Raw genomic sequence first — 27784 nt, forward strand, 5'->3', positions numbered from 1 at the left:
GCTGCAGAGTCATAGATGGAGTCTAGTATTTATATGGCAGTATTGTATATAGTATAGTATGATACATCTTATCTCATGAAAAGTTTTTATATTTTGTGTTCGTTCATTTGTTTCAGTCGCGCCGCTTTCTATCTGTGAATGCAGACATTCTGGTTTAGGCTGGGGCTCTATGGTAACACAGCGATGCCCACTATCCATGTTAAAATTGCAGAATTACACAAGGAAAAAAATGGAAACCCCTTGTTACTGCAGTGGTCAGGGTATGCTGGGAGTTGTAGGTGCACATGTTGAAGAACAGCCTTGCACAGCACAATTAATAGAATTCAGTGTAATTTTCTCGGTATTGCGGTGTCTGGGTCCTATTCTCTTCCATGGGTGGCGAGCAGCCGCTCTGATTATAGAGGTGAGGATAGGACTTGTATGTAACATGGAAGAAACTGGATATATTATATATTACATGAGTGCCAGATATGTATCATCATCATCATCATCATCATCATGGAGAGCCATGTTGAAGCAGTTGCTGGCATCACACATACAACCCCCCTTCCGTGAACTGAATGAGGATGTATATGTTTTACTATGCGGAGAGCTGGTGCTGTATACTGCAGCTGTCTGTCACTATCTCATCTTACTGTCCCTGACCGAGCAGTGCTGAAGAGTAGGATGAGCCTTCAGTCACTGCAGCAGTGATTATTATATACCGTATTATACCATGTATTTGTAAGATCACGTATATGTATAATGGCGCACCTGGTTATGTATGTGTATAATGGAGCCCCTGGTTATGCATGTGTATAATGGGGCACCTGCTTATGTATATGTATAATGGAGCACCTGGTTATGTATGTGTATAATGGAGCCCCGGATCATGTGTGTGTGTGTATATATATATATATATATATATATATATATATATATATATATATATATATATATATATATATATAATGGAGCCCCTTATTGTGTATATATATAATGGGGCAGCTGGTCATGTATGTGTATAATGGAGCCCCTGGTCATGTATGTGTATAATGGAGCCCCGGATCATGTATGTGTATAATGGAGCCCCTGATCATGTATGTGTATAATGGGGCACCTGGTCATGTATGTGTATAATGGAGCCCCTGGTCATGTATGTGTATAATGGAGCCCCTGATCATGTACAGTGGTACCTTGGTTTAAGAGTAACTTGGTTTAAGAGCGTTTTGGTTTAAGAGCTCACAGTTTTTCAAAATTGTGACTTGGTTTAAGAGCATTGCTTTGGTTTAAGAGCTCTCTGTACTGGGTGGGAGGAGGAGTGGAGGAAGGGCATGGTCTGCATAGTGTGGTCTACAGCCCTGTACTCTGACCCAGGAAGTCTCCCTCACCTTCCAAATCATAGCAGATCCACTTCAGGCTGGGGCTTGCATCAGAGGACAGGACTGTGGAGGTAATCTCTCCATAGCTGTAACCCCTCTCTCCCCGGACAGAGAGTGCTGCATGTATGTGCCCACATCTGCCCTGCTCATTCCTTCATGCTCCCTGCAGTCTCTGTCAGCCCTTGTGTTTCCCATCCTCGCCATTACTGTACAAAAACTTATAATCTATATCATAAAAATCAAAGTCTGTCTGTCTGTCTGTCCTCTATAGACTTCCAAACGCCTGAACCATTTGACCCCAAATTTGGCCCACAGATACATTGGGTGCCCGGGAAGGTTATTGCGAAGGTCCCGTCCCCGCCAGATGTACAGGAGGGGAGGGGGAGGGGAAAGAGATGCGCCCCATAGAGATCAATGGGAAAATCTCCTCACTGCAAACACAGGTGATATAATTAGCTGCAGCAGACACGGCAGTTGGAGCCTTAGCAACCAATAGGATTACTGCTTTCATTTTCACAGGGAGCAATGGTTGCTAGGGAAGCTGCCTCACAACATCCACAGTAATAACTGGTAGACCCCCTACTCCATCTATACAGTACATGTATATACAGGACCCCCTACTCCATCTATACAGTACATGTATATACAGGACCCCCTACTCCATCTATACAGTACATGTATATACAGGACCCCCTACTCCATCTATACAGTACATGTATACAGGACCCCCTACTCCATCTATACAGTACATGTATATACAGGACCCCCTACTCCATCTATACAGTACATGTATATACAGGACCCCCTACTCCATCTATACAGTACATGTATACAGGACCCCCTACTCCATCTATACAGTACATGTATATACAGGACCCCCTACTCCAACTATACAGTACATGTATATACAGGACCCCCTACTCCATCCATACAGTACATGTATATACAGGACCCCCTACTCCAACTATACAGTACATGTATATACAGGACCCCCTACTCCATCTATACAGTACATATATAATCAGGACCCCCTACTACATCTATACAGGACATGTATACAGGGCCCCCTACTCCATCTATACAGTACATGTATATACAGGACCCCCTACTCCATCTATACAGTACATGTATATACAGGACCCTACTCCATCTATACAGTACATGTATATACAGGACCCCCTACTCCATCTATACAGGACATGTATATACAGGGCCCCCTACTCCATCTATACAGTACATGTATATACAGGGCCCCCTACTCCATCTATACAGAACATGTATATACAGGACCCCCTACTCCATCTATACAGTACATGTATATACAGGACCCCCTACTCCATCCATACAGTACATGTATATACAGGGCACAACAGATATACCAAACTGTGACTGGGTAACACTGCTACACCAGACCTGACCAATACCGCCATACTGTGCTGGATAACACTGCCATACCAGACCTGACCAATACCGCCATACTGTGACTGGATAACACTGCCAGACCTGACCAATACCGCCATACTGTGACTGGATAACACCGCCACACCAGACCTGACCAATACCGCCATACTGTGACTGGATAACACTGCCACACCAGACCTGACCAATACCGCCATACTGTGACTGGATAACACTGCCATACCAGACCTGACCAATACCGCCATACTGTGCTGGATAACACTGTCATACCAGACCTGACCAATACCGCCATACTGTGACTGGATAACACTGCCATACCAGACCTGACCAATACCGGCAAACTGTGACTGGGTAACACCGCCACACCAGTCCTGACCAATACCACCATACTGTGACTGGATAACACCATCATATCAGACCTGACCGATACTGCCATACTGTGACTGGATAACACTGCTATACCGGACCTGACCAATACCACCATACCGTGACTGGATAACACCGCCACACCAGACCTGACCAATACCGCCATACTGTGACTGGATAACACCCCCATACCAGACATGACCAATACCGACACTCTGTGACTGAATAACACTGCCATACGGGTAAATACAACCCTGCAGGTATACAGGACACTACAGGTATACAGGACCCCAAAACTATACACTACAAGTCAGGGCCGATTCAAGGGTTTCTGCCGCCTGAGGCAAACCTCAGGCGGCCGCCCCGAGTGATAGCCGGCATCCCCCCGGACCACCCCGTCCCCCCCGTCGCAGCAGCAGCCATCTACTCACCTGTCCCACACCGTAGCCGGCCCGCGATCTCTGCTGTCTCCACATCCCGTCAGGTCCCGCGATGTCACCCTGCAGCTGTCACGGACCTCCAGGCTGTGGTGAGTGAGTGGGGTGATCGGGTCGCGCGGGGCGGTCCCGCACGACCCGATCACCCCAGCGCGTCCCCCACCGACCCCGGGCACTCACCACAGCCTGGAGGTCCGTGACAGCTGCAGGGTGACATCGCGGGACCTGACGGGATGTGGAGAGCGCGGGCGACGGGACAGGTGAGCGGCCGCTGTCATTTTTGTTAAGTGATACTTAACAAAAATGACAGCAGGGGGGACATAATGCCGCCCCCTGCCGGACCGCAAATTCTGCCGCCTGAGGCGGAAGGCTCATTCCGCCTCATGGCAGAAGCGGGCCTGCTACAAGTGCACGGGACCTCCACAAAACTATATACTACAGGTATACAGGACCCCAAACTTTACACTACAGGTATACAGGACCCCAAAACTATATACTACAGGTATACAGGACCTCCACCAACTATATACTTCAGGTATACAGGACCTCCACCAACTATATACTACAGGTATACGGGACCCCAAACTATACACTACAGGTATACAGGACCCCAAAACTATACACTACAGGTATACAGGAACTCCACCAACTATATACTACACGTATATAGGACCCCAAACTATACACTACAGGTATACAGGACCTCAAAACCATACACTACAGGTATACAGGACCTACACCAACTCTATAATACAGGTATACAGCACCTTCACCAACTCTATACTACAAGTATACAGGACCCCAAATATACTATAGGTATACAGGAACTCCACCAGCTATATACTACAGGTATATCGGACCCCAAACTATACACTACAGGTATACAGGACCTCCACCAACTCTATACTATAGTTATACAGGACCCTCAAACTATTTACTACAGGTATACAGGACCCCCGAACTATATACTACAGGTATACAAGACCTCCACCAATTATACACTACAGGTATCCAGGACCCTCAAACTATAAACTACAGGTATACAAGACCTCCACCAACTATACATTACAGGTATACAGCACCAACTATATACTACAGGTATACAGCACCCCCGAACTATACAGTATAGGTATACAGGACCTTCACCAACTGTACACTGCAGGTATACAGGACCTCCCTCAACTATACACTATAGGTATATAGCCCCCCCAACTATGCACTACAGATATGCGAGACCCCTAAAAACTATACATTGTGGGTATACAGAACCCCTCCAACTATGCACTACAGGTATACACTAATTCCACTGATTAACTCAGATGAAACAATACCTTTAGCTTGGCCTCCTGGGCACCTTAGAACAAATCTAATTAACACACTGACACTTTATACCCGGGCAGCGCCGGGTACATTTTCTAGTCTATATCATAAAAATCAAAGTCTGTCTGTCTGTCCTTCTGTCTGTCTGTCTGTCTGTCCTCTATAGACTTCCAAACGCCTGAACCGTTTGACCCCAAATTTGGCACACAGATACATTGGGTGTCCGGGAAGGTTATTGCGAAGGTCCCGTCCCTGCCAGATGTACAGGAGGGGAGGGGGAGGGGAAAGAGATGCGCCCCATAGAGATCAATGGGAAAATCTCCTCACTGCACACACAGGTGATATAATTAGCTGCAGCAGACACGGCAGTTGGAGCCTTAGCAACCAATAGGATTACTGCTTTCATTTTCACAGGCAGTTTTGGTTGCTAGGGAAGCTGCCTCACAACATCCACAGTAATAACTGGTAGACCCCCTACTCCATCTATACAGTACATGTATATACAGGACCCCCTACTCCATCTATACAGTACATGTATACACAGGACCCCCTACTCCATCTATACAGTACATATATATATACAGGGCCCCCTACTCCATCTATACAGTACATGTATATACAGGACCCCCTACTCCATCTATACAGGACATGTACATACAGGGCACTACAGGTATACCAAACTGTGACTGGATAACACTGCCACACCAGACCTGAGCAATACCGCCATACTGTGACTGGATAACACCGCTACACCAGACCTGACCAATACCGCCATACTGTGACTGGATAACACTGCCATACCAGACCTGACCAATACCGCCATACTGTGACTGGATAACACTGCCATACCAGACCTGACCAATACCGCCATACTGTGACTGGATAACACCTCAATACCAGACCTGACCAATACCGCCATACTGTGACTGGATAACACTGCCACACCAGACCTGACCAATACCGCCATACTGTGACTGGATAACACTGTCATAACAGACCTGACCAATACCACCATACTGTGACTGGATAACACTGCCATACCAGACCTGACCAATACCGGCAAACTGTGACTGGGTAATACCGCCACACCAGACCTGACCAATACCGCCATACTGTGACTGGATAACACCATCATATCAGACCTGACCAATACCGCCATACTGTGACTGGATAACACCGCTATACCAGACCTGACCAATACCACCATACCGTGACTGGATAACACCGCCACACCAGACCTGACCAATACCGCCATACTGTGACTGGATAACACCGCCATACCAGACATGACCAATACCAACACACTGTGACTGAATAACACTGCCATACGGGTAAATACAACCCTGCAGGTATACAGGACACTACAGGTATACAGGACCCCAAAACTATACACTACAGGTGCACAGGACCTCCACAAAACTATATACTACAGGTATACAGGACCCCAAAACTATATACTACAGGTATACAGGACCTCCACCAACTATATACTTCAGGTATACAGGACCTCCACCAACTATATACTACAGGTACACAGGACCCCAAACTATACACTACAGGTATACAGGACCCCAAAACTATACACTACAGGTATACAGGAACTCCACCAACTATATACTACAGGTATATAGGACCCCAAACTATACAATACAGGTATACAGGACCTCCACCAACTCTGTACTATAGTTATACAGGACCCTCAAACTATTTACTACAGGTATACAGGACCCCCGAACTATATACTACAGGTATACAAGACCTCCACCAATTATACACTACAGGTATCCAGGACCCTCAAACTATAAACTACAGGTATACAAGACCTCCACCAACTATACATTACAGGTATACAGCACCAACTATTTACTACAGGTATACAGGACCCCCGAACTATACAGTACAGGTATACAGGACCTTCACCAACTGTACGCTGCATGTATACAGGACCTCCCTCAAATATACACTACAGGTATACAGCCCCCCCAAATACACACTACAGGTATACAGGACCCCCCCCAACTATACACTATAGGTATACAGCCCCCCCAACTATGCACTACAGATATGCGAGACCCCTAAAAACTATACATTGTGGGTATACAGAACCCCTCCAACTATGCACTACAGGTATACACTAATTCCACTGATAAAACTCAGATGAAACAATACCTTTAGCTTGGCCTCCTGGGCACCTTAGAACAAATCTAATTAACACACTGACACTTTATACCCGGGCAGCGCCGGGTACATTTTCTAGTATCACATATTCTGCTGTTTCTGAATGTTTGTTTCATCTGTTTTACATGTTATTCAGAATAATCATTATTTTCGGGGTGTGGAACCAATTGTCTGCATTTCTATGATTTCTTATGGGAAAATTTGCTTTGGTTTAAGAGTGGATTTGAATTACAAGCGCGGTCCCGGAACGAATTATGCTCGTAATCCAAGGCACCACTGTATGTGTATAATGGAGCCCCTGGTTATGTATGTGTATAATGGAGCCCCTGGTTATGTATATAATGAAGAACCTGGTCATGTATGTGTATAATGGAGCACCTGGTCATGTATATATAATGGAGCCCTTGATCATGTATGTGTATAATGGAGAACCTGGTCATGTATGTGTATAATGGAGCACCTGGTTATGTATGTGTATAATGGAGCCCCTGATCGTGTATATGTATAATGAAGTTCCTGATCATGTGTATATATATAATGGAGCCCCTTATTGTGTATATATATAAAGGGGCACCTGGTCATGTATGTGTATAATGGAGCACCTGGTCATGTATGTGTATAATGGAGCCCCTGGGTATTGTGTGTATAATGGAGCCCCTGGGTATTGTGTGTATAATGGAGCCCCTGGGTATTGTGTGTATATATATAATGGAGCCCCTGATCATTTATGTGTATAATGGAGCCCCTGGTTATGTATGTGTATAATGGAGCACCTGGTTATGTATCTGTATAATGGGGAACCTGGTCATGTATGTGTATAATGGAGCACCTGGTTATGTATGTGTATAATGGGGAACCTGGTCATGTATGTGTATAATGGAGCACCTGGTTATGTATGTGTATAATGGAGCCCCTGGTTATGTATATGTATAATGGAGCACCTGGTTATGTATGTGTATAATGGAGCCCCTGGTTATGTATGTGTATAATGGAGCCCCTGGTTATGTATGTGTATAATGGAGCCCTTGATCATGTATGTGTATAATGGAGCCCCTGGTTATGTATGTGTATAATGGAGCCCTTGATCATGTATGTGTATAATGGAGCCCCTGGTCATGTATGTGTATAATGGAGCACCTGATAATGTATGTGTATAATGGAGCACCTGGTTATGTACATATAATGGAGCCCCTGGTCATGTATGTGTATAATGGAGCCCCGGATCATGTATGTGTATAATGGAGCCCAGGATCATGTATGTGTATAATAGAGCACCTGGTCATGCATGTGTATAATGGAGCACCTGGTCATGTATATATATAATGGGGCACCTGGTCAAGAAAAGGCCGGACGCAACGGAGTTAAGGGAGGCCAGCATGACAGGGGAGCTGGCACGGGAAGGGTTAACTTGTGATCTGGCTGGGAAGAGCGGGAGTTGCTAAGGGGAGGGGTATGGGAGTCAGGGGAGGGTATATAGGTTACTGCCTCTTCCTGGATCTGGTCAGCACATGCGGAGCAGCAGTGAAGAGTGCAGTGCTGTGTGCTGGCCAGACCGCGTGTGAGGAGAGCTGTTCCGACGAGCTGACCTGATGGCTCTCCCCCTGAATGAGATCCTGCGGCAACTGCAGGAAGCGGTGGCCGGAGCGGACGACAGGGCCTGGCTGGACAGTCAGCTACAGGCCATTATGGCGACCCCTCCTGCGGCTCCCTGGGCGGTGAGTTCCCCTACGCTTGCCGCCCCCGGTCCCCCCTCGGGGGCCTCCGCTGTTGCGGGACCTTCCTCCAGCCCCTGGGATGCTTCCCCGCTATGCCTGACCGGTCCGGCCGAATCTCCGCCCCCTCCGCGGCAACGGAGCTCCCGGCGGACTCGGCCTCCCGCCCGCCTCAGCCCCGATTCTCCCCCCAGGACCCGGCGCCGACGCAGGAGCCCCTCCGGGGACCCTCCAGGTCGGGGGACTCACCTCACCTCCCGGGGTCGGGCCTCCCGGCCTGCGAGGAATCCGAGAGCGCGGCCGGGCCTTGCGGAGCAGGAGAGGTCTCCACCCCCTCCTCTGGGTGCTCTCTCCTCCTCCTGTCTGCAGCTGTCTCCCGGGGATGCGGCGGGCTCTTCTGGTGAGGTGCGGGCCAGGGAGCCTGCCAGAAATGCCACCAGCGGGGGAACTTCCGGTAGCGGAGCGCGCCGGTCGCAGTCGGCGGCCGGGCGCGGTGAGTGTGACGTCATTGCCGGCGGCCGCCCCCAGGCTCCTTTGCGGTCCTTGGTGGTCCTGCCTCCCAGCGGCCTCCCTGCGGGTGGGGGGCCACCTGCCCCTGCCTCAGTCTCCTCCTCGGTGGCCTTCCCTTTCGGTGCGGGAGAGGACTCCTTGCTGCCCAGTCTGGACCGGCGTGATCCTCAGCGGCAGTTGGATCCGGATATCCCGGCTGGCGGGCCCACAGCACCCGGGCAGCCTGGTGAGTGTTCAGTACTGATGTCTGTTGGGGGGGGAGGGTCTGGGGTGGCTGGCAGGCTGGGAGTGGGGCAGGGGGTGGGGGGTACTGTGGTGAATTTGGGGGCAGAGTTCCAGGAGTTGCTGGCGGGCCTGCGGCGGCTGGTCTCCGGGGGCGGTGGGGGGTCAGGGGTTGCGCATGAATTAAGTGTCAGCAGCTGCGCGCAAGCGCCGGCGGGGGGGGCGGTCCCGGTTGCAGCGTGGGTGGGTGCGCCTCAGGCCCCTGCGGTTGCGCCGGCGTGTGTGGGGGGAGTGATGGCTGGCGCTGCGGGTGTGGCTGTATCTGTGCAGACGGACAAGGAGAAGGAGGTGGATTGGGTGCGGTTGGATGACAGAGCGCGTGGGGAGGTCTATGTGTGTTTTGAGGGGCCTCTGGGAGCTCACTTGAAGTTAGAGGTTAGGGAAAAAATCTGGCGGGACGAATACGTGGAGATTTTCTCCCTTCTCCCGTTGGACAAATTTAATTTAGACAAGACGAAGCGGTTTGAATTGAAGAAAGAGGAGGAGGAAAAACGCCGGTGGCGTCTGATCCCTCAGACGTTCTCCAATTGGCTCCAGGCATTTGCCATTCTGGCAAGTGTGATTGGAGAGAAGGCGCCCGATAATTGTTCGGGTCTTTTCTGCTACCTGGATTCAATTGGAGAAGCGTATCGGGTGTACGGGGGGCAGGCCTGGCTCCGTTATGACGAGCAGTTTCGTCAGCGGAAAGCGGTGCGGCCAAGTATACGATGGGACCAGAAGGATATTGGTCTGTGGTTGCGGGTCATGGGGCCGGCCCGTCAGGGGCCGCCCTTTCCTGGGGGGGGCGGCTTTGCCGCCCAATCTTCGCAGTTTGGGGGGACCGGGGGTTCGCAGGGGCAGTCGTCCCAGTCCGTGGGAGGGAAGGCCGGTTTGTGCTGGCAGTTTAATGACGGCCAGTGCAAATACGGGTCGGCCTGTAAGTTTAGGCATGTCTGTGGTGCGTGTGGCGGATCTTCCCATGGCTCCGCCCGGTGTTACAGAAAAGGTAAAGGGCGGGGTGCTGGCCATGGGGGTGACTCCGGTGAGGGTGGACGTGATGCGCCCCTTCCTCGACAGATTTCCGGACAGGGCCAAGGCGGCTCTGCTCACTGATGGTTTTACTGACGGCTTTGTCATTCCTTCCCCTTCTCACGCGGTCCCCGCTTCACGGCGAAACTTGAAGTCGGCCTATCAATACGCCTCCGTGGTGTCCCAGAAATTGGCTAAGGAAGTGTCCTTGGGGAGGATGGGTGGCCCCTTTGAGTCTCCCCCGTGGGAGGATTTGGTAGTGTCTCCCTTGGGTGTAGTCCCCAAGAAGGAGCCGAACAAGTTTCGGCTAATTCACCATCTCTCTCACCCGCGCGGGCGGTCGGTGAACGCTGGGATTGATCCCGAACTGTGTTCGGTGGTCTACACCTCGTTCGACTCGGCGGTGGCGTGGGTGAGGGAGTATGGTCCAGGGGCTTTGATGGCGAAGACCGACATCGAGTCGGCTTTTCGTCTTCTCCCCGTGCATCCGGTAAGCATGCGACTGCTGGGCTGCTTTTGGGAGGGCGCCTTCTTCGTGGATAGGTGTCTTCCCATGGGTTGCTCCCTTTCGTGCGCTTATTTTGAGGCGTTCAGTTCCTTCCTCGAGTGGGTGATTCGGGATATGGCTGGTGTGCGGTCGGTCATTCATTATTTGGATGACTTCCTGTTCATAGGTCCCCCCGGGTCTCTCACTTGTGGGAACTTGCTGGGCACCATGGAGTGGGTGGCGGGCCGTTTTGGGGTGCCGCTTGCACGGGACAAGACGGAGGGCCCGTCGTCAGTGCTTAAATTCTTGGGAATCACCATTGATTCCGTGCGGATGGAATGCCGGTTGCCCGCCGACAAGCTGGAGGCTCTGAAGGAAGACATACAACGAGCTCTGGCTTGGCGGAAGGTAACCTTGCGGGACTTGCAGTCCCTGCTTGGCAAGTTGAACTTTGCCTGCCGGATAATGCCCATGGGGAGGGTTTTTTGTCGACGGCTGGCGGGGGCGACGGCGGGGGTGCGGTCTCCTCATCATTTCATCAGGGTGACTAGGGAGCTGCGGGATGACTTGGGGGTTTGGGCGACGTTCTTGGACAAGTATAACGGTCGGTCGCTGTTCATAGCTCCGGTGGTGGACAGTTTTGATTGGGAACTGTTTACGGACGCTGCAGGGGGCGTCGGCTTTGGGGCATACTGTCAGGGCCAGTGGTGTGCGGAGAGGTGGCCCAGCGCATGGAGCGACGGGGGGTTGGTGCGGAACCTTGCCCTCCTGGAACTTTTCCCCATAGTGGTTGCGGTGGAGATTTGGGGAGAGAAGTTCCGGGACAGGAAGGTCCGTTTCCACTGCGACAATATGGCGGTTGTCTCGGCGGTTAACTCGGGGTCGGCGTCTTCGCCCCCGGTGGTGCGCTTGCTGCGTCATCTGGTCCTTTGTTGTTTGTCTCTTAATGCGTGGGTGGTGGCAGTGCACGTACCGGGTGTCGAGAATTCAGTGGCTGACTCTTTGTCTCGTCAGGAGTGGGAGCGGTTCCGGGAGTTGGTGCCGGAGGCGGCAGAAGATGGCATCCCATGCCCCTTGCATCTGTGGCTGCTTGTCTGAGGACGGCGGGGGAACTCGTGAGGAGTTCGCTGGCTGGTAGCACTTGGAGGGCGTATTCGGTGGCATGGGAGGAATGGGTGGCATGGGAGCATGAATGGGGTGGTGTGCAGTCTGATGAGGATCGGGTGTTGGCTGTGCTTGGGTGGCTGGGTACTGTGGCAGCGGCGGGCTGGTCTGTGGCTAAGGTCAATCGTTTTGTGGCGGCTCTGGCCTTTGGCCTTAAGGTGAGGGGGCTCAGGGACGTCACAAAGAATTTCCTAGTGGGCCAGGCCCTGAGGGGTTTTCGGAGGGGGAGGTCACAGCCTGATGGGCGGAGGCCGGTGTCTTTTGCTCTGTTGGAACGGCTGGGTGAGTGTTTGGGTTCGGTGTGTAGTTCGGAGTCGGAAGTGGTTCTGTTTCGTTTGGCTTTCTCTTGGGCATTTTTTGGGGCATTAAGGGTGGGGGAGCTTGTGTCCCCGTCAGTTAGGAAAGCTGGTGGTTTGATGAGGGAGGATGTTTGGCTGGAACAGGACAGGGTGGTTTTTCGGATACGGCGGTCAAAAACCGATCAGCGGGGTAAGGGGCGCGACGTGGTGTTGCAGGCGGTGGGGGGGTCGAGGATGTGCCCGGTGCAGTGTGTTAAGGAGTTGTTTGCATTGGGGGGTGGGGGGAGCGGGCCGGTGTTGCGGCATGGGGATGGGTCGTTCTTATCCCGTTACCAATTTACGGCCGTTTTTAGGAGGTGCTTGGAAGAGTTGGGGTTGGAGGGGAGGTTGTTTGCCCCTCATTCCTTCCGAATAGGGGCGGCTACGGAGGCCGCGAGTTGGGGTTTGAGTGCTGAGGTGGTGCGGCGTATAGGGAGATGGGAGTCCGGTCGGTTTAGATCTTATGTTCGGCCCCAGCTGGTGCAAGTTTAGTGGCGGGGGTGGGTGTTGATCTGTGGTAGGGGTCGTTTTTTCTTTGGTGTTTTTTGTTTGTTCCGAGCTTTGGGCCTGTTTATTTCTCTCTGCTTTGTTTGTGTGTTGCAGGTGGCGGCCCGGCTCTGGTCTGGATCATGGGGCATTCGTACGTCGCGAGGGGTGCACAGCGGGCGGACATTCGCCCGGAGGGGCGGCAGCTCGGTCTGTCCAGGGCGGCGGCGATTGTGCGGTGGCTGGGAGTTGGGGGTATGGTGTGGAACAAAGTACTGCCGGAGTTTCACCGTTTTGCACGGCTGGACAGGCCCCCGGATATCTTGGTGTTGCATATTGGAGGTAATGACCTGGGGGTCCGCCCATTCCGTGAATTGATTAGGGATGTCCGGTACGATCTCCTGCGCCTCTGGAGGATTTTTCCGGGGGTTCGGGTGGTCTGGTCGGACATTGTGCCCAGGAGGACTTGGAAGGTCGCCAGGTCGGTAGTGAAGCTCAATAAGGCTCGGGTGAAAGTCAACAGAGCAGTAGGCGCGTTTGTTGCGCGTAATGGAGGGGTGTTGGTTCGGCACAGGGATTTGGAGGATTGTTCTTGCAACTATTGGCTGGGGGACGGGGTTCATCTGAACGCGGTGGGAACAGATCTGTGGGCGCTTGGCATTCAGGAAGGTGTGGAAAGAGCCCTGTGTTTGTGGGGGAGCTCGCACGTGTGAGGTTTTCCCAAGTGCTCGCGTGGCGGGTTAGGGGGTCCTTGGGGTTGGAAAAATGGAGTATAAGGGGGGGTACACGAGGTGAGGTGCACCCCCATTCCCCCTCATTTTATTAAGGATTATCGGGGGGGCCTTGGAGGAGGCTGGGCTCCTGACTGGGTGGTGTCCCGGGGAGTAATGGTTTGTGGACAATCGGCCAGTGCCTTTGGACTTGTGATAGGGCTCCTGAGCCTGGGGGAACCGGCTGGGGGTCGGATATGAGGGGTAATAGCCTGATATTTTGTGGCACAGTTATGGGTGGCCGGTTGTAGTTTTAGCCTCAAGGACCTCCTTCCCGTTCTAGGTCATTGTTGCATAATGTTTTTATGTTTTGTACGTTTATTAATAAAATTTGGCTGCTGTGGCCAAAACTTTCCAAAGAACCAGGTCTCTGTCTTCTTTGTGGGAGGGATGGAAGGGGGGTGGTATGTGGGAAGAGGGGAGGGGGTAAGGGTAATGGAGGGATCAGCTTCCCCATGTCAAGAAAAGGCCGGACGCAACGGAGTTAAGGGAGGCCAGCATGACAGGGGAGCTGGCACGGGAAGGGTTAACTTGTGATCTGGCTGGGAAGAGCGGGAGTTGCTAAGGGGAGGGGTATGGGAGTCAGGGGAGGGTATATAGGTTACTGCCTCTTCCTGGATCTGGTCAGCACATGCGGAGCAGCAGTGAAGAGTCCCGCCCTCCCTCCCTTAGTTGGGGATAGCTGGATTGTTCGGGTCGTCGTTGGGTAGTTCGGGGTGGGGGTTGGGTTGTCATTTTGTCATAGCAGCGGCTGGCGGGTTAGGGGGTCCTTGGGGTTGGAAAAATGGAGTATAAGGGGGGGTACACGAGGTGAGGTGCACCCCCATTCCCCCTCATTTTATTAAGGATTATCGGGGGGGCCTTGGAGGAGGCTGGGCTCCTGACTGGGTGGTGTCCCGGGGAGTAATGGTTTGTGGACAATCGGCCAGTGCCTTTGGACTTGTGGTAGGGCTCCTGAGCCTGGGGGAACCGGCTGGGGGTCGGATATGAGGGGTAATAGCCTGATATTTTGTGGCACAGTTATGGGTGGCCGGTTGTAGTTTTAGCCTCAAGGACCTCCTTCCCGTTCTAGGTCATTGTTGCATAATGTTTTTATGTTTTGTACGTTTATTAATAAAATTTGGCTGCTGTGGCCAAAACTTTCCAAAGAACCAGGTCTCTGTCTTCTTTGTGGGAGGGATGGAAGGGGGGTGGTATGTGGGAAGAGGGGAGGGGGTAAGGGTAATGGAGGGATCAGCTTCCCCATGTCATGTATGTGTATAATGGAGCACATGGTTATGTATATGTATAATGGAGCCCCTGGTTATGTATGTGTATAAGTGTATAATGGAGCACCTGGTCATGTATGTGAATAATGGGGCACCTGGTCATGTGTGTGTATATATATAATGGAGCCCCTGCCCATATATATATATAATGAAGAGCCTGATATTGTATGTGTATAATGGAGCACCTGATCATGTGTATATATATAATGGAGCCCCTGCCCATATATATATATATATATATAATGGAGAGCCTGATACTGTATATGTATAATGGAGCACCTGGTCATGTGTATATAATGGGGCACCTGGTCATGTATGTGTATAATGGAGCACCTGGTTATGTATATATATAATGGAGCACCTGGTCATGTATGTGTATAATGGGGCACCTGGCCATGTATATATATAATGGAGCACCTGGTCATGTATGTGTATAATGGAGCACCTGGTCATGTATATATATAATGGAGCACCTGGCCATGTATGTGTATAATGGAGCCCTTGATCATGTATGTGTATAATGGAGCCCCGGATCATGTATGTGTATAATGGAGCACCTGGTCATGTATGTGTATAATGGAGCACCTGGTTATGTATATGTATAATGGAGCACCTGGTTATGTATGTGTATAATGGAGCCCCTTATTGTGTGTATATTTATAATGGAGCCCCTGATAATGTATGTGTATAATGGAGCCCCTGGTTATGTATATGTATAATGGAGCCCCTGGTTATGTATGTGTATAAGTGTATAATGGAGCACCTGGTCATGTATGTGTATAATGGGGCACCTGGTCATGTGTGTATATATATAATGGAGCCCCTGCCCATATATATATAATGAAGAGCCTGATATTGTATGTGTATAATGGAGCACCTGATCATGTGTGTATATATATATAATGGAGCCCCTGCCCATATACATTATATATATATGTGTATAATGGAGCACCTGATCATGTGTATATATATATAATGGAGCCCCTGCCCATATATATATAAAATGGAGAGCCTGATACTGTATGTGTATAATGGAGCACCTGGTCATGTGTATATAATGGGGCACCTGGTCATGTATGTGTATAATGGAGCACCTGGTTATGTATATATATAATGGGGCACCTGGTCATGTATGTGTATAATGGAGCACCTGGTTATGTATATATATAATGGAGCACCTGGTCATGTATGTGTATAATGGGGCACCTGGCCATGTATATATATAATGGAGCACCTGGTCATGTATGTGTATAATGGAGCACCTGGTCATGTGTATATATATAATGGGGCACCTGGTCATGTATGTGTATAATGGAGCCCTTGATCATGTATGTGTATAATGGAGCCCCGGATCATGTATGTGTATAATGGAGCACCTGGTCATGTATGTGTATAATGGAGCACCTGGTTATGTATGTGTATAATGGAGCACCTGGTTATGTATATGTATAATGGAGCACCTGGTTATGTATATGTATAATGGAGCACCTGGTCATGTATATATATAATGGGGCACCTGGTCATGTGTGTATATATATAATGGAGCACCTGGTTATGTATATGTATAATGGAGCACCTGGTCATGTATATATATAATGGGGCACCTGGTCATGTGTGTATATATATAATGGGGCACCTGGTCATGTGTGTATATATATAATGGAGCCCCTGGTCATGTATGTGTATAATGGAGCCCCTGGTCATGTATGTATATAATGGAGCACCTGGTCATGTGTATATATATATATATATATATATATATATATATATATATATATATAATGGGGCACTTGGTCATGTGTATATATATAATGGAGAACCTGGTCATGTATGTGTATAATAGAGCCCCATATCATGTATGTGTATAATGGAGCACCTGGTTATGTATTACACTGTATATCTGTATGTATTATTCATACTGTATGACACTGTGACACGTTCAGGCATCAGCTACAACTTCCAGCACCCGGGATGACAGGCTGTTGCTCTGCGGATACATGTAGGTATCTGCGGGAAGTTTCGGCTCCCAGACCTCTTCTGGTGGCCCCATCTCATTGTCCCAGAAGGCGAGCCGTCTTCCCATCAGCCCGCTCACACTTCTTGGGTACCAGTAACAATGGCTTGTTGTTATGTAAAGAAGCCTGTATCCAGAAAAAAAATGCGAAGAGATTCTTCAGTGTTGGAATCTTAGTCACATGGGGCCGTTACAGTCCACCCCCCCTCCCCCAGCTAATCTAGTTTCTATAGAAACAAGATTGGGAAAAAAGACAGACGGAGAGGGGCAGAAAAGAGTGAGAACCAGAGAAAGCGGGATAGAGAGGTGAGCAGCCATAGGTACGAGGGGAGCCCGCGGGGCGTCAATGGCCACTGAGCCATATGCTGATGGACAGGACCATGGCTGACGCATCAACTCCCTCTACATGACTGATGTGCAGGGATGCTGGTGACGGATCCTACATTCTTCCCGAGGTGGACGATGAGTGAGGCTAGAGTCCCAGCAGGTAAGTGTTAATGCAAATCAGCGGGGATGGAGAAGACTATGGGTGCCCATCGTATGCATGGCATGTTAGAATAGGATAGAGTTGCAGAAAAGAGATTCATTGCTTCTATTAAACCCAGTGCAAAGTTCTTACAAGATGGAGCGGCAGAAATAGATACGGTGGAGGCTGAAAAATCAAGACATTGCTTCATAGATTAACCCCCAACAGGTGGCGGGCAGATCCTGCTCGGAACAGGAACACAGGACACCCGGGTCAAGAGACTCCTATCCCTTCTCCATCTGTTGTTCTCATTTGCTACAAACACCCGCCTGTCATTTTCATGTGGCTTTTTTTCCCTATTATTTGATTCGGGTCCAGAAGACGTCCACGGGATGGAGTTACAGCCCGGCTTATGTTATCCTGCAATAACTCTTCTCCGCTCTTCGGGGAAGGTAACTCTCATTCCCTTTCTTGGCCCTTGCGCTTATCTCTCTATTAATAAGAACTTGTGACGTGTACAGGGCGCTGGATGTGAGGGTAGCCCAGCCAGGCTGGCATGGCGGCCGTCAGTCTTATGTTATATCCTATGGCCAGCTTCAGGAGTGATTACAGTGGGTTGCTTTCCAACAAGTTAATAAAATTACTTTTAAGTAGATAATATGAAATAATACATTGTAGCCGCCAGGCCAATGTCTATACTAGCTATTATCGATACCCTGTATACCGGCCACAGGGGGGATTTGTAGCATCACTTCCCATGTACCAACAACTTATAAAGATACGGACTCCAAGTTTTATGGCTCTCCTCTCTTGTAGTCATTAGCAGAGCAGATCTCACTGCCGGGACCCTTATCTACTGGCAGAATAGACCCCTATTTACTGAAACAATACGGCTATCATCCTACCATCCATACATGAGATGTCTCCCTCCCTCTACATCGAAAGGACCTACAGATGACATTTGAATCACTATATTCGGACATTTAAGCCCCACCCCAGGAACACCCCCAAAATACATGAACGCCACCCCTTTCTAGTTTGAGGAATTGTCCTGTCAAAATGTGGACAAGGACAATCCAGTGTAATCAATGCAACAGGTCAATGGCAGGGAAGAGGTTACAGAGATGGGACCCCCCAGCTATCAGGCATTTATGACATATCTGCTACAGATCCCTTCAATGTCTAAAATGGGGCTACCCCCTTTAAGACTGTTCTGCTATAAAAGTTTTGCATTTCAAGTTTGCTTTGGCATAATCTGTTATATACCATCTACTATCTGTCTATCTATCTCGTATCTATCTATCTCCTATCTATCTATCTGTCTGTCTGTCTGTCTGTCTGTCTGTCTGTCTATCTATCTATCTATCTATCTTTCTGTGTGTCTCTCTATCTAGCTATGTGTCTCTTTCATATCTATCTATGTGTAGAGAAGTCACTTGCCTGTGGTAGGGGGAGGACTGGAGAATACATGACATTTATAGGGTTAATGGGTAGATATCAGGCTGGCTGCCTATGATCGGAGGGGGTCTTGGCTGGGCTTTGTTTTTTACATTTAAAATATTTTATTCAGAAATGTAATCCCACAACCTAATACGGGTGAGTGATCCGTGGTGATGAAGTGGCTGCGTGCTGCCCCTCGTACACCTGTTCTGCAGCCGATGACAGGTGCAATAATTGCGTCTGCTCGCCTGCGCTATTCTTAAACCTCATTAACATATTTTTACTCCCATTCCTTATAGCAGATGGAAATAGGGGGGCAATAGGAGAGATGGTCTTACAGCTAGAGCCTGTGCCACTAAGCGGAGTACCAGACCCTGTGGTCTGCACAAGGGTCACATGGAGGGAAGATGAGCTGAAGAGGTCACTATCAGTAGCTGGAGCCCTCCACCTGCCTCTTACCTCCATTATCAGTAGCTGGAGCCCTGTACCTGCCTCTTACCTCCATTATCAGTAGCTGGAGCCCTCCACCTGCCTCTTACCTCCATTGTCAGTAGCTGGAGCCCTGTACCTGCCTCTTACCTCCATTGTCAGTAGCTGGAGCCCTCCACCTGCCTCTTACCTCCATTGTCAGTAGCTGGAGCCCTCCACCTGCCTCTTACCTCCATTATCAGTAGCTGGAACCCTCCACCTGCCTCTTACCTCCATTATCAGTAGCTGGAGCCCTGTACCTGCCTCTTACCTCCATTATCAGTAGCTGGAACCCTCCACCTGCACCCTACCTCCATTATCAGTAGCTGGAACCCTCCACCTGCACCCTACCTCCATTATCAGTAGCTGGAACCCTCCACCTGCACCCTACCTCCATTATCAGTAGCTGGAACCCTCCACCTGCCTCTTACTCCATTATCAGTAGCTGGAGCCCTGTACCTGCCTCTTACTCCATTATCAGTAGCTGGAGCCCTGTACCTGCCTCTTACCTCCATTGTCAGTAGCTGGAACCCTCCATCTTCCTCTTACCTCCATTATCAGTAGCTTTTCTTTAGATATTTTGCATAATGACATCTTGTGACTATTATGTGTTGCTCATAGTGATAGCTGGGGTGTCCCCCTTTTTCTTTTGCTTTAAAGGGGCTCTCCACTTTTTTGAAGGTTCCAATAACAATAGGCTGGTCACAAATTCATCCCTAGATGTGGGAAAACCAGACTGTAAGTGTTCAGTTTCCCTGCAGCGCCACCACAGGGAGAATTAAGTATTACAAGTCATATGATCACATAGTCTGCATAATTCAGGAAAGGACGGGTCCTAAAGAGCAAGAGACACTCTTTATAACCATACTCCACCCAGGCTAACAGATGAGAATCCTGAACAGCACCCCCTGATGTTAACTTAGAATTCTCTAATAGGGTAAAAGGAAATAGTTTTTTGTAAAAAAAGAACAACGTATTCAATGTTCTCCAGAAGTTTATTGAACAAGCATTGTGTGCTTATATCTTATATAACGTAGGCCCCACTGCTATGTCGAGTCCCTGGGGTGTAGGATCTTATAGACTGGGGCTCCTCATATACAGTGGAGCTTATTGAGCCTTAGAATAATGATCAGGCGCTGTGTTACATGACCGTTGAACATGTATTACAGGGTTAATAGCAGCTTCAGTAATAATAGACAGCTGTAGCGTCTTACATTGTATTATATAATATACGGTTAGGCAGAGGATAGTATCGGTTTTATGAGTACAACCCCGGACCCCTTCACTTCTAGTGAACCAGCTTCAGGCATATCAGGATATCACTTTATCTGCCCTGTGCCACGTTAGTTAGGCCTAGTTCACACTATGCAGATTAGTAGTAGTTCATTTTAGGCTGGGTTCACACTGCGCTTGTGCAGTCTATTTAACTTATAGGTTTTATGGGGGAAAATGAATGCAAAAATAGAAGCAATTGGGTGCATCCGTTTGGATCCGTTTTTCAATTGAATGGAAGTGGATCAGGTTCTTTCTCTTTTAAGCATACACAAAAACGTGGTTGACCACATTTTTCTGTACGTTTGTGGTTAAATGTTAAAATTTATGACTAGTTATGACTATTTCTAGTTATTCCCCTACCACTGTAAATGTTAGAAGTAAGGGTGGAGGATACCTATCCCTATGTGTCCTTACTGCTATGCTCACCTGTAGCCACCTCTTCCTGTGTCCGCTTCTCCGGCTGTAACTACGCTCTGGAGAACCCTCTCTCTATCAAAGTGGACTGGTCAGCTCCCCTGACACGTTTTAGTTAACTTAGTCACCATAACACAACAATTCCAGTGTCTTCTCTTAGATATCTTCAATGTGCTACTCCTCTGTTCTTCCTCCTGGAAATGTATAAATACATTAACAATAGGGCGTTACCATTCCCCATGTCAATAGGGTGTATCTCCGAATAGTCTGACAGTGCATATGAACATGCCCCATGCCAAATGGAATGGTACCACCCAACTGGCAATGTATTCATGTACAGTTAAGAGGGGAGTGATGGCACAACTCAGAGTTCTAAGTAAAGATGTTCTAGATTTTCCTTTGTTCGGATAAATGGAAGACTTTATTAAAAAGGACACGTTAGAAGGGCTGACTGGGTATGGAACTAGTTTTTTTGTTTTTTTTTAAACCAGACGCCCATAAATTGCATGGAATGGAAGAACCAGGAGACTATAACTTCTCAACTTCCAGCAATCGTAGCTGTATTCATATGGGGGCAGACTATGCGCTCATGAATTCTAATGCTACGTTCCCATGAATATTGCTTCAGCCCAGATAATGTCTCGGTCCTCAGTGAATAAGTGGAAAATATGTTAATACTTCCAGAATCAGCTTTTCCAAACAGGCGACATATAATTATGGATTTTTAGCCTTTCAACGCAGCGCTGTAAAGCAAGACTGCAGTCCTGGAGGAGGAGATGATCATCTACATTAACCCATCTGACATTCTTTTCTCCATTAAACATGGCAAGGGTTGAAAATATTGGGGGAGATTTATCAAACATGGTGTACAGTGAAACTGGCTCAGTTGCCCCTAGCAACCAATCAGATTCCATCTTTCATTCCTTACAGACTCTTTGGAAAATGAAAGGTGGAATCTGATTGGTTGCTAGGGGCAACTGAGCCAGGTTCACTTTACACCATGTTTGATAAATCTCCCCCATTGTCCCTGATGGGGTAATGCTAACCAATGTAATAGAAGCCCAGCCTGTACTCCTGTCTTCATGGACCCCAGTCTGTAATATTCTAAACTAGTCTGTATGTACTAGATTCCTCTGCACCCATCATTGACTCCTGGTGGTGCCCCAGTTTTTCGGCTTCGCCTCCCCCTCAGCTGATGAGGGAAATGCTATAATAGTCTATATAGAGCAACCTTCAGCTCAGTGATACATGGCCGCCCCAGTCAGGGTGCGTGTGCCGCACAGCCCCATTTATATTGTGACAACCAGCTGACATCACAGATCCTACATCATCATTAAGGCCGACGACTCCACATGAAATGTGAACTTTACCAATAAAATAACCACATAGGAGCGAGTTCACACATGTCAGACGGGGCAAAAACTACGCTATAACATAATCATCAGACACCCCGTGTTTCCCCCACAGCAAGGGGGTTGTGGGTAAAAACCATTAGATTCTTTCCTTTTCTGCTAATGAATGCATTCCCGGTCTAATCCCCGCTCCAAGCTCCATTACTCATTGATTTCATGTCAGTAAGATGTTAGTAAGGCGACTGGTGACAGCCAGCGAGAACGGCCGGGGATGGGAAGAAGGACAAATCCCACAGGGAACAAATAGATCCCTGTGTGACAAATAAGACGTAGACTGATACAAAGACCGTATGAGACTCAGGGCACCAGCCTTTATCTGCAGAGCAAAATAATGGCCATGTCTGTGTGAGAAAGATCAGCTGATCCTATGGAGTCCATTGACACATTTAGTTCTAATCTTTTGCCCAAATCGTAGGGACCACATTATATCTGACCCAGGTGACTGATCTATCTATCTATCTATCTATCTATCTATCTATCTATCTATCTATGGGTCCATTTACACAAAAAGATTATCTGACAGATTATCTGCCAAACATTTGAAGCCAAAGCCAGGAACACAGATTAGGTCACAAAGGAAAGCCTGAGATTTCTCCTCTTTTCAAATCCATTCTTGGCTTTGGCTTCAAATCGGCAGATAATATGTCAGATAATCTTTCTGTGTAAATAGACCCTATCTATCTATCTATCTATCTATCTATCTATCTATCTATCTATCTATCTAGCTATCATTCCCAAAGACCACCTTCTAATTCACACTATTATGCCGCCAACCCTTCAGCCCATTTCTTCCGCTATATTTCTCCCATAAAGCCGACTCCTTTTTCTCTCTCTCTTACGGAGCTGATATCGACTGAGTCAAAGAGGTTATAATTATGGGTTAAGTATCTGCGGATTGACAGGCGGATCAAATGAGGGCGCGAGTCAGTTCTCGGGAAAGCGGCAGGAAAAGAACCCAGGGCATCAGTGAACATAAACCATTCATTGCGCTTGTAGACATAATGGGGCTTCCCAGCGAGAGTCGCTCCTCATCAGATGGCGGTGCATTTACACATGAAGCGGGGTTATTGAATTCCTCCATTTGGTTGTGTAGCGCTCGCAGCTGTAGCTATATGCGGCTCCGCACTTCTACAGCAGAGAAACACAAGCACTAAGTTCATGCCCAAAGGATGCTACCATCTTATTGAGATAACATAATGTGATTTCTCCAGGGTTACTTCAGGCAACAATTGTTTTCAATCAAGGCTTTGATCATCCTGAAAGCCTGGACCTTCCCCGGGGGGCGCGCTGAGGTTGCAGCCCATCGGAGCGCTGGTTGTTTGTGTGTGTCGGTAGGGGTTGTCCATGTATCTGTCAGTGGTATTTGTTACATATGCCTGCACAGACACTGCATATCTGCCATGATTCATCTCTGCTGCAGTACAGTTTGTGCACAGTCTCTATAAATAGCCTCTGATACAATGCGGTACAGTATCATCCTCCAACCTTTCTATTATTTAAGGATAACCATCATGGCTTAGGATATCATCACTAGGAGAAAGTATGTGGGTTGTTTTTTTTTTTATTTTTTTTTTTAACTTTCCGAGAAGACCCACAGAAGCTCTGTCCTTGGTCCTGAGAGCAGTGAAGAATGAGACTTGTCCGGGAGGCTCCAGTAACAACTACTCTTTTTATCCAACCCGCAGGTCCATTGGAGGACTCTCAAAGCTAACCCATAGGTTGTCACTGAAGGAGAGGTCAGAGAAGAAGAATGATGCTGAGCCTGCGCCGCTGGAGGAGCCTGCTTTCCGGCCAAGATCTCTGAGCATTGAATGGTGAGAATAGTGATAAGGTCTCGTCATGGTGGACGTGGAGTAGACCGTTCTGCTCTGGTGCCATGTGGGAGGGTCTTAGGAGAATTTACAGGGTTTGTCTGGGGTTGAAGTATTGCGTAAGGCTGAGACATAGATTCGGCTATGCTCAGAGTGACTGCTTAGTTGTGACAATTCTAGGACAGGGTGATGGGATGAAGAGTGGTCCTCCCAACGTAGGATGTTTTCTGTATGGAATAAGTAGAGGGATGGGAACCCATTGCCCCACTTGGAATAGGGCACCTACTCTACCATGTCCTGTGTGTTGACGACATGTTAGGTCTTCACTCCCCCTAGTTTTTTCTGTAGGAAGATGTACCCTGGGACCCCCATAGTGACTGGCATGCCTCCTACCCTGGTGGTTCCAGCCTGGTACCGAGAGCAGGGATGGGCAGCCCTCCAAATGTTCCAAAACTACAATTCCCATTATGCCTGGACTGGAAAGGCTTTGGCTTTGATGGGATTTGTAGTTGTGCAACAGCTGGGAGGGGGGGGGGGGGGTCCCCATCCCTGTGGGCGATGTTCTTCTCACCTTTGCTGCAGGTCATGGTGTTGCTTGAAACTGGTCAACTCCATAAAACATACTGTATAGTAAACCAGGCAGTTCAAACTAGGGGGGCCTGGAGCTTTTAACTCTTTTTCTGTCTCCAAAATCTACTGGTCTATATGTAGAGATGTTTTGGGAACCTGTCACCATGTAATACCATCCAATCTGCAGGCAGCGTGTTATAGACCAGGAGGAGCTGAGAAGAATGATGTATATATTTGTGGGAAAATATTTAATAAAACTAGTAATTTGAAACTCTAATCATTCTGGACTTGGAGTCCAGTGGGCGGTCCTAACTGTCACTAATAAGGACCGCCCACGAGAACATAGAGGTTTAAATAAATAATTACTAGTTATACATTTTATTTTCTCCCACACACATGTATATCAAAGTGTTTAGCCCCTCTTGGTCTATAAAATGACTCCCACAGATTAAACTGCATTTACAATATGAAAGATCCTTAAAGAAAAAGTCCAGCGAAAATTTGTATTAAAGTATTGTATTGCCCCCCAAAACTTATACAAATCACCAATTTACACTTATTACAGGAAATGCTTATAAAGTGCTTTTCTTTCTGCACTTACTACTGCATCAAGGCTTCACTTCCTGCATAACATGGCAATGTCACTTCCTGGATAACATGGTGATGTCACTTCCTGGATAAAATGGTGACGTTACGACCCAACTCCCAGAGCTGTGCGGGCTGTGGCTGCTGGAGAGTATGATGGCAGGGGGACACTGAGGGACACAGGGCACTGGAGGGACACTGAGCACCCCCCTGCCATCATCCTCTCCAGCAGCCACAGCCCGCACAGCTCTGGGAGTTGGGTTGTGACATCACCATTTTATCCAGGAAGTGACATCACCATTTTATCCAGGAAGTGACATCACCATGTTATCCAGGAAGTGAAGCCTTGATGCAGTAGTAAGTGCAGGGAAAAAAAAAAACTTTACAAGCATTTCCTGTAATAAGTGTATATTGGTGATTTGATTAACTTTTGGGGGGCGATATAATACTTTAATAAAAATATTCGCCGGACTTCTCCTTTAAGGCAAACCTCCCCTTTAAATCGGTGACTACATATGTAATCAAAGGTGGTGTGTATCTATGGAAATGAATAGTAATCCTGATCCTTCAAGTCCTGATGTAACTTACAGGAGAGACCGGTTCTCTGTCTCCTCTGCTATGAGTTGTGTGATTTCACAACTTGGCTTGTGTCGGCAATATACAATGTGCATGACGAGAGACAGTGTGTGCTTTGTAATTATGGCCCGGCCTGACATTCTCTCTATAACTAACATCATTGTCATATCTGCCAAATGTTTCTGAACCAGGTAATGTGCCCCGAGGAAGCAAAAAACTGGCATTCTGGTCCCATCCATGGAAAATCCTGTCATTCATGCTATGTTGGCAGCAGTCACAGAGACATGTACAATGTACAACTGGTGACGGCTGTCATTAGGTGTGTATACATCTGTTGTATACAGGGGTGATGGGCTTCATTCATTTCCGGGTCAAAATAATATGTTTAGTAAATAATTTTCCCAGTTTTCAAGATCTCTGCTTGCTGTCAGGAAATGAAAACTCCCAATGATTGCCTCATATACCTGCAAGGTTTATTACAATAGGGAGAGCTGTGATTCACTGTAACAGGTTTTGCAATGGACAATGAATGAAAACTACAATTCCCATCATACCTGGACAGCCAAAGTAAAGGGTTCCCCATCCCTGCCATAGTACAATTACCAGTCCTGAACTGTAGCTGTATTGCAGCTGCAGTTACACTTCTGGTGGTTGCTGGAAACAGTCAACATGTTTGTTCACTGACACACTACTATAATACAGTATATTAATATAATATGGGAATAACACAGTAAGGAACTTTATTTTCACTACAGCAAAGTGCTTGATATAAAGACAGAACGTCCCTGAAGACAAGACAAGAGACTGCAAAGAATGCTGAGAGATTTCTGCTCTGAAGGCTGCAGAATTGAGAATGCAGCTCTGCAGCATAATTAAAGGATGTAGGGCAAGATCGGTATAGGTTAAATATTTTATGTACACAGTGACTCTGCCAGCAGAATAGTGAGTGCAGCTCTGGAGTAGACTGCCGGCATCCCATTGCACCTTGGCTATCTTGCCTCTGAAATGGAGTAATCCCAACTTATGCTACTTAATTACACACTGACAACTGTTTGTTCTTTATAAATGCGTGGGGGTAGGCCACAGCTTTTTTAATTTTCTTAAAACTATTTTAAACTTTAAAACATATATTTGTGTAATGGACCGCCTTCTAGGTGCTTGCTACACCCCTGTACCCATCAGTCACAGTCACTGGCTGCTTAGCCAGCACCAGTGACCCATAATACAGGATGTAACTCGGGATCAGTACAGGACAAGTAACATATGTACATGGTAACCCCACCAGCAGAATAGTGAGTGTTGCTCTGGGGTATAATACAGGATGTAACTCAGGATCAGTACAGAATAAGTAATGTAATGTATGTACACAGTGACCCTACCAGCAGAATAGTGAGTACAGCTCTGGAGTATAATACAAGATGTAACTCAGGATCAGTACAGAATAAGTAATGTAATGTATGTACACAGTGACCCTACCAGCAGAATAGTGAGTGCAGCTCTGGAGTTGACGGTACCGCTGGATAGATATCAATAAAAACATTCAGTATATATCTTTGTTGCCTGTATTTGGCTATTTGGCCCTTATTCAGGCAGTGAAAAGTGTCAAGGAGGCGGGCCTATCATTGCCTCTGCCCTAGTACTGCTATG

General features: G+C 48.0%; 1 protein-coding gene across 9 annotated transcripts in view; it reads left to right on the plus strand.

The window, feature by feature from the left end:
• The window catches only part of LOC138801300 (ankyrin repeat and fibronectin type-III domain-containing protein 1-like), a 195318-nt gene that overhangs the window by 106465 nt on the left and 61069 nt on the right, over positions 1 to 27784 (plus strand). For 5 of the 9 annotated variants that reach the window (XM_069983959.1, XM_069983955.1, XM_069983956.1 and 2 more), the window contains one exon: positions 24281 to 24409. The exons of 1 other annotated variant lie outside the window; for it this stretch is intronic. In XM_069983959.1, the coding sequence (XP_069840060.1) occupies positions 24281 to 24409 (129 nt within the window). Of the gene's footprint in view, positions 1 to 1882; positions 1922 to 22238; positions 22300 to 22594; positions 22665 to 24280; positions 24410 to 27784 lie in introns of those variants that run through there. 3 more of the 9 variants (XM_069983960.1, XM_069983963.1, XM_069983965.1) reach the window with 3 other exon arrangements.

The sequence above is a fragment of the Dendropsophus ebraccatus genome, chromosome 9 (genome assembly GCF_027789765.1).
Source record: "Dendropsophus ebraccatus isolate aDenEbr1 chromosome 9, aDenEbr1.pat, whole genome shotgun sequence".
In the NCBI taxonomy this organism is placed as follows: domain Eukaryota; kingdom Metazoa; phylum Chordata; class Amphibia; order Anura; family Hylidae; genus Dendropsophus; species Dendropsophus ebraccatus.